At 47.6% G+C, this 17706-nt stretch overlaps 1 protein-coding gene across 1 annotated transcript in view; it reads left to right on the forward strand.

Annotated features, from left to right (window-relative positions):
• The window catches only part of SPTB (spectrin beta, erythrocytic), a 68173-nt gene that overhangs the window by 6228 nt on the left and 44239 nt on the right, over positions 1-17706 (forward strand). Inside the window, exons 2-8 of the mRNA XM_012777710.3 lie at positions 10996-11147; positions 12358-12531; positions 13533-13624; positions 14028-14108; positions 14442-14557; positions 14935-15047; positions 16159-16346. Coding sequence (XP_012633164.2) covers positions 10996-11147; positions 12358-12531; positions 13533-13624; positions 14028-14108; positions 14442-14557; positions 14935-15047; positions 16159-16346 — 916 coding nt within the window. The remainder of the gene's footprint in view (positions 1-10995; positions 11148-12357; positions 12532-13532; positions 13625-14027; positions 14109-14441; positions 14558-14934; positions 15048-16158; positions 16347-17706) is intronic.

Raw genomic sequence — 17706 nt, forward strand, 5'->3', positions numbered from 1 at the left:
CGGTAGAGTTTATAACATAAACTCTGGCTTAGGGCTTGTTTGGATCAGAGCATGGGGTCAGTGGTGGCGATAGGGGCAGGAAGGGACCACCTTGCAGGGAGCCTTGTAGGCCATGGGTGTGGTCAGGGTTCTGGCAGGACACAGAAGGAAACTCTAAAGGGGTGGCTGAGGGGATATATGAGGAAATTATTTGCAGAGAAGTGACCAGGTTGAAGGGTCCAAGAGAGAGAGGCTCACGGGAGAGCCAGGCCTTCAGCAGAGGGCTGGAGGGTAGGAGCTGCTCCCAGCCCATCAAAGAGCTTTCAGCAGGGAAGTGACATGGTTCGATTTGGGTTTTTAAAGATGACTCTGACTTCAGTAGGGAGAACAGGCTATGCAGAAGTCCAGGAGAGAGAAGACGGGTGCTTGAGCCAGGTCGGTAGCCATAGGCGAGGAGGACGTGGTCACTCCCAGCAGTCTCACACTCCTGTCCTCCGGCTGCTGTCCTTAGGGCACCTTGGCTAAGTCACTCCTCTGCTCCTCAGGGCATCAGTTCCCTCACCTGCAACACTCAGGGCCTGAACTAGTGGATGCCCGAGGAGCTGCCAGCTCTGACAGCCTGAGAAGCCACCTATGGGGCAGGGATGACAAGGTGCCGCTTCACCCTGCACAGTGTAGTTTGGTTCCTGGCTTGGGGGAAGAAAATTGATCCTTTTTAGCAAATCAGTGCATTCTCTCTGTTCATTAAAGGCATTGCCTAGGCTGAGGCCGAGTCCTGGACCATCTTGACTTATGCAGCCTCACATGAGTGCGGTCCCTGTGCAGCCACCACCTGCATGCCTGACACCATGCCTGATACTCACCAGCTGCATAGTGTCCCATGTGCTTCTTTCCACGGACCCTTCAACCACCCTGTGCAGTGGGCAGGGTATGGTATTACCATCCCCCTTTACAAACTAGGAAGGTCACAAACCTGCATTATCTGCTCCTTTGTGCCCCACCCAAGATGCCCCTTCCCATATTTCCTTTGGCCACCAGCCCTTGAGCCTCTTTATCAAAACCTTGAACTCATTTTTGCTTCTGTTTTACCTCCTCCAAATACTGTCACCTGCCACTGCTAGCTGATCCTTGTTCTGTTTTCCAAATCGGCTCCTGTCATTTCATTTCCACAGTTAACGTGTCAGTGGGGCCATGTCACCTCAAGTGGAGACTTTTGCAGCTGCCCCTGAGCTGGTCTCCCTGGCTCCTGCCTCTCCCTGTCCAATCCCATTTACGCAGGGCACTTAGAATCTTTGTCCTCTAAAAAGTTTTTAGTGAAGTGCTGCTTTACTGAAGCACCTCCAGGCTCTTCTGTGCCAGGAGTATAAAGTTCACACCCTCTAGGCTGGCCTGCAGCGGCTTTGCTCTGAGTACACTGACTGCTTCTCATCCCCACCCCAAAACCTGCACACGTGTGCACAGAGGCACACGCGTGTGCGCGCACACACACATATATGTAGGTATATGTATACACATACACCGTTACCAGTTGCCATCCAAGGGGCTTTGAACATGACTCCCTTTTCTTTCCTGCCATTCTAAAGCCATTATCCTTAAACTTGAGAAGAAAACTAGCTTTCTTCAAAAATAAAAAATTTTTTGATTTAAGCTGGTCTATGCTAACTCTTCTTTTGCTATAATATATAAAGATCCTATTTTATTTAAAAAATAATGATGATTACCTTTATATCTTTTTAAAATTTTTGTTAAGAATATATATTTAATATTAGATTAGAAAAACAGAGAAAACTGGATTGTTAATGTCTCATAGATATTTTAATGCCTATATGCGTAAACGTTAAAATGTTACCTATAACATTATGATCTTCAAACCTTTTTCATGTAACAATGTCTATGAATATCTTTTCATGTGAGCAAACATGGCAATTATCATTTTAATGGCTATATAGTCTTCCTTTGTATTAATATACCCCAAGCTAGTTAACCAGCCTCCTAGTGCTCTACTCTGATCACTTTTTTCTTTTTTTTGAGGCAAGGTCCCACTGCTGGAGTGCAGTGGCTATTCACAGGAGCGATCATAGTGCACTTTTTCTTTTTTTTTTTTTGAGACAGAGTCTCACTCTGTTGCCCCAGCTAGAGTGCCATGGAGTCAGCCTAGCTCACAGCAACCTCAAACTCCTCGGCTCAAGCAATCCTCCTGCCTCAGCCTCCCGAGTAGCTGGGACTACAGACATGTACCACCATGCCCAGCTAATTTTTTCTATATATGTTTTTAGTTGGCCAATTAATTTATTTATATTTTTAGTAGAGACGGGGGTCTTGTTCTTGCTCAGGCTGGTTTCGAACTCCTGACCTTGAGCAGTCTGCCCGCCTCAGCCTCCCAGAGTGCTAGGATTACAGGCGTGAACCACCATGCCCGGCCATAGTGCACTTATAGCCTCAAACTCCTGGGCTCAAGCAATCTTCCCCCTCAGTCTCCCAGGTATCTGGGACTCTAGGCTCACACCACTGTGCCCAGCTTCTGGTCACTTCTAAAGTCAGTCTTATGTGCTGTATTCTTACATTTGCAGTTCTAGATAGAGTTCTGCCTAGCTATTAATATATTGCAAATCCTGAAAGGCAGGGGAACTGTGTTCTAGATGTTCACACTGCCAATGTGAAGAAAGTTGGTTGGTTGAAAGAAAAATTCCTCTCCAAACTAGTTAAATAGGAACAGTAGAAGGCATGCCACCAACATCATTTATGAAGTGTCCCTAAGGGTCTGCCTCTGTGCTAGGCTTTATAATGGATTGTGTGCTGTGCTGTTGAGGTTTGTCACAAGTTCGTGAGAGTTAAGAGTATGGCTCACTGTGGTTCCCTAAGTGCTTGGCATTCTGACATGAGGCAGAGAGAAATCCCAAGATGTGAACCTACAAAGGGCTCCACCTGAAATGACTGTTTTTAGGTGCTGGCCCAGGCTGGTCCACCTGCCTCCATGGTATGTTTTCTCCTACTTGTCTTCCTGACCACCTAGTTTTACCCATAGTGTAAGGCTATGAGCTGATAAAAACGCAGACTTCCTGAAGAAAGATACCTGTTGGACTTTTCATCATTTATTCCTCAGGGTTTGTGAACTTTTTATCCTATTTTTCTTTATGATATCTGTTGTTTCTTATTATAAAAGTAATATATGTTCACTGCAGAAATTTGAGAAAATATAGATAAGTAAGAAGAAAAAAAAGTCACCCATAATCTTACCCCCAGCTATAACAACACCCAGCTTTAGTTTTTTTTCTATGCATATAGGTCTGCAAAACTAGGATCATGTTATGCATGAGTTTTGATAATCTGAATTTTCCCTTAAAATGTATTATGATATCCTTTCTTGTCATTGTAGGTTCTTTCACAGCCTTATTAATATCCTCATTGCTATACCAAAAATAGTAAATAATCCCCTGTTGCTGGTTATTTAGGTTGCTATTTTCAATTCTTGAGAGCAGATTTATAACAGAGAAAAGGAGAGGTAGGAAGCACACAGGAGTTTTATAGGAAGCCATGGTAGCAATAAACAGATGGGCCCAGAAATGGGAGATTAAGATTCCAAAGATAAGATACTTGGACTTTACCGTTCAGCTTGAGAACAGGCTCCTATTTTTAAAACAGCCCAGCTGGGGACTTTTGATGGCAAACTTCTCAGAGGTGAAGCAGGTACTAGAGAGGGCGGGGCCAGCAGCCGATGTGCTGCTTGCCAGGTAGGGAGGAGAGAAGTTGAAGGAGGCGCCGAGAGGAAGCCTGGAGAAAGGGTAACACCAGCAAAGGGAAGAGCACTATGCTTTGAACTCCCATAGGGAATCTTGAGAGGTCAGCTGGTGTGGTGTGGGGGAGCCTAGCGTCCTGGCTACGCCAGACCTCACTCTCTTTTTTTGGTCCAGGGGTGGAGAGAGGGCTCCTGCCTCTTAAACCTCCCTCTCTCCCTTTCACTTCTGTTGTGGGCTCAGGGGGTTAAAGATGCTTGTGATTTTTGCGGGGTGAAAAATCCCTAAGGCAAGGAAACACAAAAGGAACTAGGCCACCTTGGAAGGAGGGGGAGAGAAAAGAACATTTTAATATTTTCTTTAGAAAAAGGAAACTATAAAAAGAAAAGAAGAAGAAATGTATTTGTTTCTGTTTGAATAAGTTATATGTACACCCAGTGACTAAAACTCAAAAGCCATTAAAAGGCAACTAATAAATTTTACTCCCATCTCAGTCCGCCAGACACCCAGTTCTTTGCCCACAACCTGTGCTAACCATTTCTTAATATATCTTTCCAGGAATATTTTATACATATATAAGCAAATGGCCTATATTGGTTTTTTCCAGCTTTAGTTTTTCTTTTACTGTATACTGTTCTATGTTTTCTTTTATTTTATATGTCTTAAAGATTGTTTTGTATTAATGTATATAAACAGTCATCTCATTCTTTTTATAGTTGTATATTAACAGTATTTCATTGTATGGACATATAATTTTAATTTAACCAGTCCCCTATTGGTGGATATTCAGATGGTTTCTTTTGCTGTTTCAAACAAATGCAATGAATAAACTTGTATGTAGATTATTTTGCAAATGTGCAAATATGTCTGTAGGATAAATTGCTAGAAGTAGAATTTCTGGGTCCAAAAGCATGTGTGTTTGTCATTCTTATTGGTCTTGCCAAATTGCTTTTCATAGAGGTTGTTCCAAGTATACCCTCTCCAGTAACACATGAATGCTTTTCCCCACAGCCTTGCCAACACAGTATTTTATCATACTTTCTGATCTTTGCCCATCTGATAAGTGAAACATGGTGTCTTGGTGTACTTTCATTTTACCTTTTTGGCTTTCAGTATAAAAAATTTCCAACATATGAAAAAGAGACAAAAGTATAACAAACCATCCCTTAAATTTAACAGTTGTTAGTATTTTGTCCTATTTGCTTATCTATTTGGGGGTTAAAGTATTTTTAAAATAAATTGGCCGGGCGCAGTGGCTCACGCCTGTAATCCTAGCACTCTGGGAGGCCGAGGCAGGCGGATTGCTCGAGGTCAGGAATTTGAAACCAGCCTAAGCAAGAGCGAGACCCCGTCTCTACTATAAATAGAAAGAAATTAATTGGCCAACTAATATATATAGAAAAAATCAGCCAGGCATGGTGGTGCATGCCTGTAGTCCCAGCTACTCGGGAGGCTGAGGCAGCAGGATTGCTTGAGCCCAGGAGTTTGAGGTTGCTGTGAGCTAGGCTGACACCATGGTACTCACTGTAGCTTGGGCAACAAAGCGAGACTCTGTCTCAATAAATAAATAAATAAAAATAAAATAAATAAAAGATCATCATGACATTTTATCCCTAATTTCTTTAGTATGTATCTCTGAAAAACATTTCCCAACTAACCATACTACCATTATTATACCTAATAAAATGAACAATAATTCCCTAATATAATCTAATACCCACTTGATATTCAAATTTTCCCAGTTGTCTCAAAAAGGTCTTTTATAAAAGATTAGTTTATTTAAACAAATCAACGACTATGTGTTAGATTGTATATGTGCACGTACATGTGCACCTGTAATTCGTAATTCTATTATGAGTAGCTTGAACAATTTTTTGTACATTTAAGAAGTATAATTTTCTTTTGTTAACTCTTTGTTTTCATTTTTGGTCTTTTCTTTGTTAATCTATAAGTGTTCTTTATATTTTAAGTAAACTACCCTTTTGTGTCATGTGTTACAAATATTTTTCCTCATTTAACTTTGCAAACATGTGTTTTATCCCACACAAATTTTTTTAATGTAGTTGAATGTTCACCTTTTTATTTTATGGCTTTTGGATTTTGTGCCATACTTTGAAAGCCCTTCCCTCCACTAACAGTATAAAAAGTATTTACCATGATTGATTTTAGTATTTTTATGGTTTCATTTTTTTATTTCAATTTTTGACCCAAATGAAATTTATCCTGGAGTATGAGGTATGAATTTAACTAACTTTTCCTGGATTGTCATCCAGTTTTGCCAACACCCCTTACTGAATAATCCATCTTTCTTATGCATGTCCGAAATGCCACTTTTATCAGATAGTAAATGCCCATCTGTACCAGGGACTGTTTCTGTTCCATTGATAGGTTCATCTTTTCATAGCTAGTGCAAGAAAGTTTTCCTGTAAGTTTATACAGTTCTTTTATATAAAAAACATCAGGGAAGGTTGGCTGATCTTTATTACTCTTATTTTTCAGATCATTTCTAGTTATTTGTGTTTGCTTATTTTTTCAATGAAGTTTTGAATCATTTGTCAAAATTTAAATTATATAATTTAAATATATTTAAAATACTACTCTCTCTCTGCCCTCTTCTCTCTCTCTTTCTATATATATGTGTGTGTGTGTGTATATACACGTATATATGTATATATGTGTGTGTGTGTATATATACATACACACACACACACATATATATATATTTTTGTTTTGTTTTGTTTTTTTGAGACAGAGTCTCACTTGGTCACCCTAACTAGAGTGCAGTGACATCAATACTACTCTCTCTCTTTGCCCTTCTCTCTCTCTCTATATATATATGTGTGTGTGTGTATATGTATATACATATATATGTACATATACATATGTATACATATGTGTGTGTATGTATATACATATATATGTATACATATGTGTGTATATACATATATATGTATACACACACACACACACACATATATATATTTTGTTTGTTTGTTTTGTTTTTTTGAGACAGAGTCTCGCTTGGTTACCCTGACTAGAGTGCCGTGGCATTGTGACAGCTCACTGCAACCTCAAACTCTTGGGCTCAAGGAATCCTCCTGCCTCAGCCTCCTAAGTAGCTGGGTTTGCTGGCATGTGCCACCATGCATAACTAATTATTTTTTCTATTTTTAGTAGAGACAGGTTCTTGCTCTTGCTCAGGCTGGTCTCGAACTCTTGAGCTCAAGCTCAAGCTCCTCCTGCCTTGTCCAGAGTGCTAGGATTACTAAAGGCATGAGCCACTTTGCCAGGCCCTCTCTCTATATATATATTAATTTAGGATAAATTGATATTTTAATGATAGAGTTTTTAATTCAAGAACTCAGTGTGCCTTTCCATTTGTTCAAATTTTCTTATGTGTGTCTTAGGAGACTTTGAAGGTTTTCTTTGTATAGATTTTGCACACTTATTTTGAGATGCAATCTGAAATATTTTGTCTCTCTATTATCACTGGGGGCCTTACAAATTCATATTTCAGGCAATGACCCTGCTACCCCTTCAGTGGTCCTTTTTGCCTCTAGGATTAAATTTAAACTTTTTAGCCTCCCACTCAAGCCTCTCCACATCCTATTTAAAACTATTTCCCCCACATTTTCTTCTAACCCTTAGCAGCTCAGTAGTCCTTGAACAAGCTTCGACATTTTGTGCCTATCTGCTTGGGCTCATTCTGTCTCCCTGGCTGCTCTCCCCTTCTGACCATCCAAAGCGGTTCTCTTCACGTGTCCCCCCTTTGACTGCTCCCACTGGAAATGACCTGTCTCCTCTTGGATACCCCTGGCATTAATTTGTAACAAAGGCAGTATTAATTACTTTGTGATAGCTTTTGTGTTATTAAAGTGAACTGCCATTTATTTCCTGTGTGGTTGCAAAATTAACTGTGAGTTTGGGTCTTGTTTCCCCACCTAGATCCTGAGGCCTTGGGGGGAAGTGAGCCTCCCTTACCCCCCATCCCCACCCCCACCCTGTGCCCTGCGGCATCTAGGACAGACCCTCACACGTGGTAATAGCGGTGGGGATGGTAACTATGGTTCACGTTACAGCACGCTTTCTATGTGCCAGCACTTTCCATGTATAAACTCAGGTATTAGTGGACAAATATCTGAGGGGTTTTGGTGTTACAGGTATATTTGACCTCAAACTAAACCTTCAAAGGGGGTGTGAAGAAAAGATCGCTCAGTCGTGATATCGGGACAATAATTGCATCAGAGCCGGTCAGGCAGGAAGATGAGTTTTCTCAGGGGAAGCCCTAACACGTGGGGTGGAGAGGGCGATGAGGATGGCCACAGCCTGGGAAGGACGGGGAAAGGCAGAACAGAGAGGGATGGGAGTCCCTGGGTTTGATGGCAGCAGAGGCTGTGAGCCGGTCCATGCTGCTGGGCTCACCCCTGTCCTGCACCGGCAGGGTTAGGGCTCGGGAAGGAAGGCCTGGCTCCTGGCAGGTCCTTGCTTAGGCCTTTTTTCCACAATGGATCCCTGCAAGATGGCCCAGGTCCCCTAGGGACAGCAGGCCCAGTGCATAGCCGCCTCTACTCCTGTCCACACCGCCAGGGTTCCCAGCGCAGCTGGCTGTGGGCCACCCGCCTCTCCCGCACTCAGACGGCTCTTGGGGAGCGTCTGGGCCACACAGAGTGAAGGTGCTGAGCGTGCCGGGGTGGAGCGGCTGAGCAAATGAGCTAATGGGAATTAATCCCCACCCCTGGGCCTTTCTTTCTTCACCGTATTAGCCTCGGCATCTCTCCCTTTCTCAGCACCGCAGAGTATCTCGGGGTACTGGGGACTCCAGGCAGTTTCATCCCAGCTTTCAACTAACAGGCAGTCAGGAGGCCACCACCTGCCTTCTACACCTGCAGCTCTGGTGTTTTGGGGTCCAGGAGGCATCATTCATGTGTGGAAACTGGGGAGGTCTAAGGGTGCTTTATGGTAACTTCTGCACCGATAAATGTGCCAGCCCAGTGGCCTAGAATTAAATTCTAAGTCCCTAGCTAGAAGCTCTTCCTTACCTTTTGTCAAGCACAAATAAACAGGCCTCAGCACCTACGTAATTTTTGGATTCTTAAAGACAGGGAAAGGAGGAAGGAAGAAAGGAGTGTAGCCTCTAAAAGCGCTAAAAATTTCAGCCCCTTAGTCAAAGGCTGCACGTCTGATTTGAAGAGTTAGCCTCTTAAAGAACAGATCTGGTTTCTAGGGACAGCACTGTGGGACTGTGGCTGGCTCTGCTGAACCTAGACATGCCCCAGAATAAATGCAGTGGCTTTCTGGCTTTCTGGCCAGTATTATGTTTTGCTGAAGCCTCCCTTGAAATCAGGGAAGCAGTTTAATTTGCTACGGACAAAAGAGCAAGTGTAATTTTCTCCCTGAAACTGCCCAGAAGCCCAGAATGAATGAATGCTGTTCTAATTTTGTATTTGTTTAAGATTTCTGTCATCAGGAGTAGTACTTTTCCTCTTGGAAGTCTCATTTAGATGACTGCCATTGAATTCTTCGTATATGTCTCAAACCCCGACCTCATATTTACAATAGGGTTTGTCAGCCTCAAGGATAGAGACTGAGACCGTGGGTCCTTGAATTCCTCCGCTCCACCCAGGGCCCACACGTGACAGTTGTAGGTAAACATTTGCTGAATGGATGAACCGATGAATAAAGGGGCTGTGTTCCTAACACTGAAATAGCCAGGAAGTAGGAAGGCATTTGATGCTGCGGCCGCAGGAACTGCCGGGATTATACCCTTGAGGCAGAACCGGTTGAACTCCTCTTTTTGTTGTTGTTAAATAAGATATTTAATAATTTAAGAAGCCAGCCCTTCCACCACCAGGGCTCAGCTGAGTGCACTGCCAGCCTCTCCCGTAGTGTTGACATCCTTCCTGGCTGGGCCACTCCAGTCTGTCCCCGCTGTGGCCTGCCCCCACGGGCCCTCCCCAGGGCCCCTCCACAGCCCCCAGGCCCTGCCTCCCGGCTGGTCGGCTCCTGCCCTGAAGCTTCAAACCCAAGCTCCCAGAAGCCAATGGCCACAAACTGTTCACAAAACTAAAGAGAGGACTGCTCCTTCTCTCTCTCCTCTCCTTTTGTCTCTGTCTTGTTTCCTTTCTGCTGCTGCCGTTTCTCTCTTTCCCACCTTCTCCCCTACACCATTCCTTCTCTTTAGTTTGGTGCCATCTCAGTCTCCCATCATCTCTCCAGCGGCTGCCCAAGCTTCCCCAGCCCTAACCTGGGTGGGTCAGCAGTACAGAGGTGCTAGGAAGTGCCCCCCTAAACTGGCACGGCACGGGCCTGGGCTTGGCTTGGGCTGGTGCTGACTTAGAGTGAGGGTGACCTGTCACCTTCCCAGGGCTGAGGATCAAGAATCTCTCCTGCTATTCTTGGGGTAAGAAAGATAGCACAATGCACTGAGTAGCCCCCAGTCCAGGCCTTCATTGTCATTAGCCCCAAGTGGATCATGCATTCTGCACAGCCTAACTGTCCCCTGACTCACCATCCTCTCCCACCTACCAGGAACTCCTTGAGGGCAGGCAGTTTATTTTACCTCTGTGTCATCAGGCCTAGCACAGGCCTGTCACATAATAGGAACTAAATAAATGTTCATAGAGTCAGCCACGGTACAGCTACAGAGCACCAGGCCCTGGGGACAAGAGGTGAACAAGACAGAATTCCCTGGGCTCCAGGAGCCTCCAGTTTTATAGGAGAGACAAACCTTCAGCTAATACTTGGAAATGCAAATGCAGGGGTCGGGGCACACAAGGGGAAACCCACTCAGGTGAGGGGGTCAGGAAAGTCTCCATTTACCCTGTTTCTTAAAGGATGAATAGGAGTACGGTGAAGGGGGTGGGGCGGAGTGGAGGGACTGAGAGAGCCTAGCAGGGACGGAGGCAGACAGAATATTTGTTGGCTGGACGGTGTGTGTATGAGTGAACCTGGCATTGAAATCTGAGCTTGATGGCACAACAGTACAGAGCATTCTGCCTGGCATAGGGAAGCAGATGGCTAAACTAGGGATGTCCTGATATTTTACATGGAACATGGCGGCAGTAGGAGTGATCTCTCTGTTGCCTTTGTTCCAATGGCACTTGGATCGGTGTTGCTGGAAGCCTATGCTTCGACTGCAAGCGCTCCTGGGAAGGGAGCGAGATGAATGTATCAACCTCTTTCACCAAGCAGCGGGGATGGGTGAGGGTAGCACCCTTGGCTCCTTGTCACATTAACCTGGCCAACCTCAGATGCCTCACCCAAGACTCCTTTCTCCACCCAGATGAGCGGGAAGTTGTTCAGAAAAAGACCTTCACAAAATGGGTGAATTCCCACCTGGCCCGAGTGTCCTGTCGCATCACTGATCTCTACAAGGACCTGCGGGACGGGCGGATGCTCATCAAGCTGCTGGAGGTGCTCTCCGGAGAGATGCTGGTAAGGCCCCTTTCTGTGCCGCAGCCCCTCTCCCTGGGCCCTGGCGCTGGTGCCACCAGCCCCTCTCTAGCAAAGGCATGGTGTGGGGACATCTTGAGTTCTCCCAGCCTTCCAAGGTTTCTCTCTGCTCCTTTGGGAGGTTCCAGTGCTTACAATGGGAAGTGTCCATGTGGCTTACTGGGTTCTCTGACCTCTTTCCAGAACTTCTTGTCCCCTTCTAACCACTCCTACCACTTCATGGTTCCCCCAGAAGCCACACAGGGCTCTTGACTTTCTCACTGGGGTCTGGCCATCTGTGGCTGGCCTGCAATGGCCTGGCCCTTGGCCCCCTCACATGGGCTAGGATGCGTCCCTCTTGGAACCGACAGGGAAGCTATTTTGCTGTGTGCTTTTCCACTCCCACCAGTAGCATTTATGAGAGGCCCTCTCGGTTATAATCCACCTGGCGGTACTGCTGCCCCTGAAGGAGACATAGATGAAGGGTTTTGCTTTGCTCAGCACAAAGGAAGCTTTGTGACCTTGGGCCTGCTAGATAGGACCCATTTTACCTCCATTTCCCCCATGTGTGAAATGAATGAAACCCGTACCTGATGAAGGACTCTGAGATCCTCGGGGTTTGAATGAAAAGGTACCACGTTCTTCTGCTGCCTTTTCAACTCCAGGCTGAAGTCCTGCTGCTCGGCCTGTGCTGAAACGCCCACTAGAGAGTTAGCGCGGGGAACCCTTCAGATGGTGCAGTTGACATCAGTGACGTTCCCCTGGAGATTTGGCTGGGGACAGTCAGGGGAGGGAGGAGAATGGTTGGCAGGGCTAAACCTGTTATAAATCGCCAAGCTAAAAGCCACTGGGATTGCCACTGGCTGTAAACAGTTCTTAGAACTGTGCCTGGCACATCATAAGGGCTCAATTAGCTATCTGTTATGTTATTGTGCTTGAAGGCCATTTATTGCCCCCTTGCAAGGTTTTGTTCAGACCCAGAAGGGCACCAGTACAGCCTGGTTACAGAGCTTCTGGGTGCTTGAGGCAGGGAATCTCTGAACTTTGCTGAAAGGAAGGGATTGAAAAGTGTCAAGGAGTGACCGTGAGACTTGGAGTTTGGCCAGGAGGGTGGATGGGACGTGCTGAAGACAGAAGCTGGTCCAGGCTGCAGCCGCTTCTGGGGCAACCATGCAGCCCTTTCATGCCCACGGGGGCCACTGCCGTCCTCCAGCCAAAGCCCACCAAGGGGAAGATGCGCATCCACTGCCTGGAGAACGTGGACAAGGCCCTCCAGTTCCTCAAGGAGCAGCGCGTGCACCTGGAGAACATGGGCTCCCATGACATCGTGGACGGCAACCACCGCCTGGTCCTGGGCCTCATCTGGACCATCATCCTCCGCTTCCAGGTGGGTTAGCAGGGGGCAGAGGAAGCCAAGGGGGCCTCTCACTGCTAGACAGGGCTTGGGAATCTTATGCAATGGTGACTAGAGTGCCAGTGCACATTCTAGGAGGCTAGAAACCTGTCCGATGGGACAGGAAGGAGTAGGAAGAAGTAACCGTCTTCCGCGTCACCCCAAATGGCTGATGCTCAGGGCAAGCTGCTCAGTCAGTCATATAGTCTTTTTAGGGAGAAGATGGAGATTAATTAGTAGCTGGGTTGAGATCTGGCTGGAAGATCTTCCTGTCCATATCTACCCCCCTGACATGTGTAACTTCTTGGTTTTAGAAATAATTTGATTCAGAAATTGCAAAAATAGTACAGAAGATCTTCTTTTATAGTTTCTGATCAGAAGGTTTTCTCACCCTGAAATTCAAAGTCCAGATTATTTATAAGGAAATTTGGAAAGGGCAAGAGAAGGAAAACAGGGCCTCACACCTGCTGGTTTGGGGACGGAAAGAACCTAGCCCAAGGAGGCGAGGGCAGGAGGAGCAGAAAGCACACGCTCATAGACCAAGCACCTCATCCTCGTCCTGGATGTCCGACTTACTCTCCATGAGTGCGTAAGATTAAGCAATAATAGTAGCAGAATCAGGAGGAATGAGAAGGCAAAAGGAACTGCTAAATGAAGTACAACACCGCCCAACACTCATATCGTTTCCCAGCCTTGCAGGGCGTCGTCCCTCCAGAGGAGAAATCAGGGTGTCTCGTCGTTGTCTCAGAGTCCTGTTAGGGTTATCCGATTAGAGCTGTCTCTTGCGACGCAAGGAAGCTGTGGCTGTGCCGCGCTGGCTGACCGAGGCAGGAAAGAGACTGCTGTAACCCGGGCCTCAGCGTGTCGCCGCAGGGCTGGCGCTGCTGACGGATGGCGACAGAGGGGGAAGAGGAGGGCAGCCTCCCAGGGAAAGCAGGCAGGCGCAGATCCAGATGCAAACTCACTTCAAATCTCTCTCGTTCTGCCACCCTCAGATTCAGGACATCGTCATTGAAACTCAGGAAGGCCAGGAGACACGCTCAGCCAAGGACGCGTTGCTGTTATGGTGTCAGATGAAGACAGCAGGGTATGCCCTGGGATTCAGCCTTTGTCACGTTCTCCCCCCACCCCAAGCCCCTGGCTCCCCGCAAGCACTGCCATCCCAAGGGACACTGGACATCATCACCCAGAACTACAGCTGCTTCAGCGTAACTGATGCCCCATCTGCCCTGACCTGATTCTTTGCGGCCGGGATGCAGGATTCTTTCCCAAAGTCGCCTGCGTCAGGCCGTGGGGTCTGTCTGATGTACAGGTTCACGTCTTTTGGGAGTGACACGTCTGTGTCACTTACCTGCTGTCCCCTTATGTTGAAGCAGTTCAAGCAGGGACAGGTCCACTCTTCTCCTGGAGTATTGGCCCTCAGTTTGTATACTTGTCTGGGGCCACAAAAGAATCTATTTCTTAGTTCTTAATGTTCCTCTTGGTTGCAGCTACCCCCGTGTCAATGTTACCAACTTCACCTCCAGCTGGAAGGATGGCCTGGCCTTTAACGCCCTGATACACAAGCACCGGTAAGAGGGAGGGGTCGGCCACGGGGACTGACTGAGACAGCCTCCCTGGCGTGTTTGGACACACTGCACTTAACACTGGGTCACAGGAATGTTACCTCTGCTGTACCCTCTCCTTTCCCCCTTGGGATCCCCTAGTGTCCCTGCTTCCCTTAAATCCCAGTCACGCCTGCTGCCCACTTCCTCACGTGCTGGGGCTCACACATGCTCCCGTCTCCTCCTCTCGCTGCTCCTGGCCCTCCATATCCGCCCAGTGTCTTTGCTCCATGTTGGGGCTGCCCTGCCCTGGGGGCATGTCAAGGCTGCTCCCTCTTCACAGTCCAACTTTGTCCCCAGGCCCGACCTGATTGACTTTGATAAGCTGAAGGACTCCAATGCCCGCCACAACCTGGAGCACGCATTCGATGTGGCCGAGCGCCAGCTAGGCATCATTCCGCTCCTTGACCCCGAAGGTGAGCCGCACCGGCCTGGCCAGCCCCTCGCTGAGGCGATGGGACATGGCGCTTGCTGAGCTGGATGGAGCCAGACTGACGGGCACCCCGGAGGCCGGTCTGGCTGGTCTGCTCGGGCCTCCTCGCAGCTCCAGGCTGGTTCCCAGCACCTCGCCTGGCCCGTTCGGAGGTCCGAAGTGGATTTCAGATCCCTCTTTTCTTCTTACATAATTTGTGATCTTGATGCGGATTCCATCATTACCTTCCATTCCTGACCCAGTGGTTGCCGCTTTGTGGCTGTGGTCGAACTTTGGGCTGGAGGAGTGGCGGGGAAGCCCTCTGGGCAGGACCTTTCTGCTTCCAGTTTGGTCCTTAGAGTGCGCCCTTTCCCCTTACAGATGTCTTTACAGAAAACCCTGATGAGAAATCCATCATCACCTACGTGGTGGCATTTTACCACTACTTTTCCAAGATGAAGGTGCTGGCAGTGGAGGGCAAGCGTGTCGGCAAGGTACCAAGCTGTTCTGGAACCAGAGTGTCACCCTTTCCCTGTTTGCCACAGCCAGATGCAGACCGAGGGGCTCCCTTTGCATCCTAAGAGCTTCATGCCTGGGCCCCCAGCTGTGCTGGGGGCTGCAGATCATCCACCCCCCAACTTGCTCTAAATCTGACCTTTGGCACATCGATGGCTCCACCCAGAGACCCGTGTCTCATGAACATTCCTACAGGAACCAATATGGGCTTTTATTTGGGTTATTTGTTGTGGCTGCAGACTGCTTAGGGGCCCACGGTACCAGGAGCTCACCTCTCTGTACAGACCCCTGTGCCACATTCCTGTCCCCTGCTAGGCCTATAGCTCCTAGACTCGGGTAGGAACTATTTCTCATTTGTCTTTGTGTGTCTGGTGTTTAGCAAAGACGGTATTTGGCAGCCTTGATTCTTCATAAACATTTTAAAATACAACCCTGGCCCCCCTAGTGGCTGGCATCCTGGCGCGGCAAGCTTATCAAACTTTTATAGGGTTGGGGGGGGGGGAAGCTGCTCCCAAATCCTAGCAGGGCCACCTCCCTGCTGCCTGCCAGCACAAGAGGAGGGCTTTGCCCACTTCCAGTCCACTCCTCCTGCCCTGGCTGCAGTCTTGGGCTCAGGGAGTGAACCCAACCTAGAGCACTCCAAAATCTAAGTTAGAGCTGACCGGGCGCGGTGGCTCACGCCTGTAATCCTAGCACTCTGGGAGGCCGAGGCGGGCGGATTGCTCGAGGTCAGGAGTTCAAAACCAGCCTGAGCAAGAGCGAGACCCTGTCTCTACTATAAATAGAAAGAAATTAATTAGCCAACTAATATATATAGAAAAAATCAGCCGGGCATGGTGGCACATGCCTGTAGTTCCAGCTACTCGGGAGGCTGAGGCAGACGGATTGCTTGAGCCCAGGAGTTTGAGGTTGCTGTGAGCTAGGCTGACGCCACGGCACTCACTCTAGCCTGGGCAACAGAGTGAGACTCTGTCTCAAAAAAAAAAAAAAAAAAAAGAAGTTGGAGCCTCATTTCAGGGTCCCTTGATTGTGGTCCTCATTGGTGGCATTGTCCTTATGATGAGAATGAATAATAAGGTGATTTGTTAGGTCATCGACCATGCCATTGAGACTGAGAAGATGATTGAAAAGTACAGTGGGCTAGCTTCGGACCTGCTCACCTGGATCGAGCAGACCATCGCCGTCCTAAACAACCGCAAGTTTGCCAACTCGCTGACTGGCGTCCAGCAGCAGCTGCAGGCCTTCAGCACTTACCGGACCGTGGAAAAGCCACCCAAGTAAGGGCCCTGGCGCTCGGGAGGGCGGTATGCAGGGGCTGAGAAACTGACTGCCAAAAAGTAGAGCCAGGTTCTGGGCCTTAGGAGGTATATCCGCAAGCACATCCTGAAGGTTAGAGAGCTGCACCCCTGTCACCTAGCTCAGGCCCCTCTTCACACCCCACTCCCAAGCCAGCAGCTTATAGGAAACCCCAACACATAGCCAAAGAAAGTGGCTCCTCCCAGGTCCCTGAGGAAGAGCAGGAGGGAAATCTCAGGCTTCTGAATTTCTTTGAAGACCCTGTGCTGGAAAGCTCCACTCTTGCCTGCCCACTGAGCTGCAGGTTTGCTTCCGGTGATGACCTCTGTGTCCTTGGCCCCTGAGACCTCTGTGTGGGCCTTATGGATAATCGAGTACGTCCTTCCTTTCCCTCCCATCTGTCACTGCTCAGCAGCAGAGTACTTAGCCTGCTTCTTAGCCAGTGTGTGTGGGGCCTGTGTGTATATATATGCTCACACACATGCATACACACATGCACGCACACATATGCATATATGTACACAGCTATGCACACACATGCACATACATACAGCTATGCTTACGCATGTGTATACACACACAAACACGCACATGCACAACCATGTGCACACTCACACATGCATGCATGTATGTATATACACAACCATGCACACATGCACACTTGCACACAGCTATGCACACACATGCACACATGTGCACAATAGTGCACACACACCACCATACACACATGCATATGCATACATACAGCCATGCATACATGTGTACATGCACACACAAACATGCACATATACAACCATGCATGTACTCACACGTGCACACACAGCCATGCTTGCATACACACACATGCACATATATGCACATGGGACGTTCCAGCTAGTCTGTTATTAGCTTGTACAGCTCTCCTGAAACAGGTTTCTAGCTCATTGATGGTACCCTCTGTTTGTTCTTCCCCCTCCCATCTCCCACACTCTCCATCCATGACTCTCAAACAGGGAAAGGTGAGACACCAAGGCTAGGATGTACTATAAACAAGTATCTGGTTTCTGGTTTCATACTAACCCACTTTTAAAGTCCTAAATTCAATACAGATAACATCCCCTGTGAGTCTACCAGCCACTGCACACAGGGGTATTATCTCTTGGCTGTATAGACAGTGCTTCAGGGCCACAGCCCACCGAAGTGGCTCTGTGGGGCTGTCAGCACTGAGATCTATTAGGCTGGGCTAAGGGTGGGGACTTTGCATATAGCTGCTCCCTGACTGCCATGTCAAAGATGTAGAAGTAGGTGGACATTTGGATACACACAGAAATGAGAAAGTTCCCAGTTACCTGGAGCTTGGAC

This window comes from Microcebus murinus, chromosome 6 (genome assembly GCF_040939455.1).
Source record: "Microcebus murinus isolate Inina chromosome 6, M.murinus_Inina_mat1.0, whole genome shotgun sequence".
In the NCBI taxonomy this organism is placed as follows: Eukaryota; Metazoa; Chordata; class Mammalia; order Primates; family Cheirogaleidae; genus Microcebus; species Microcebus murinus.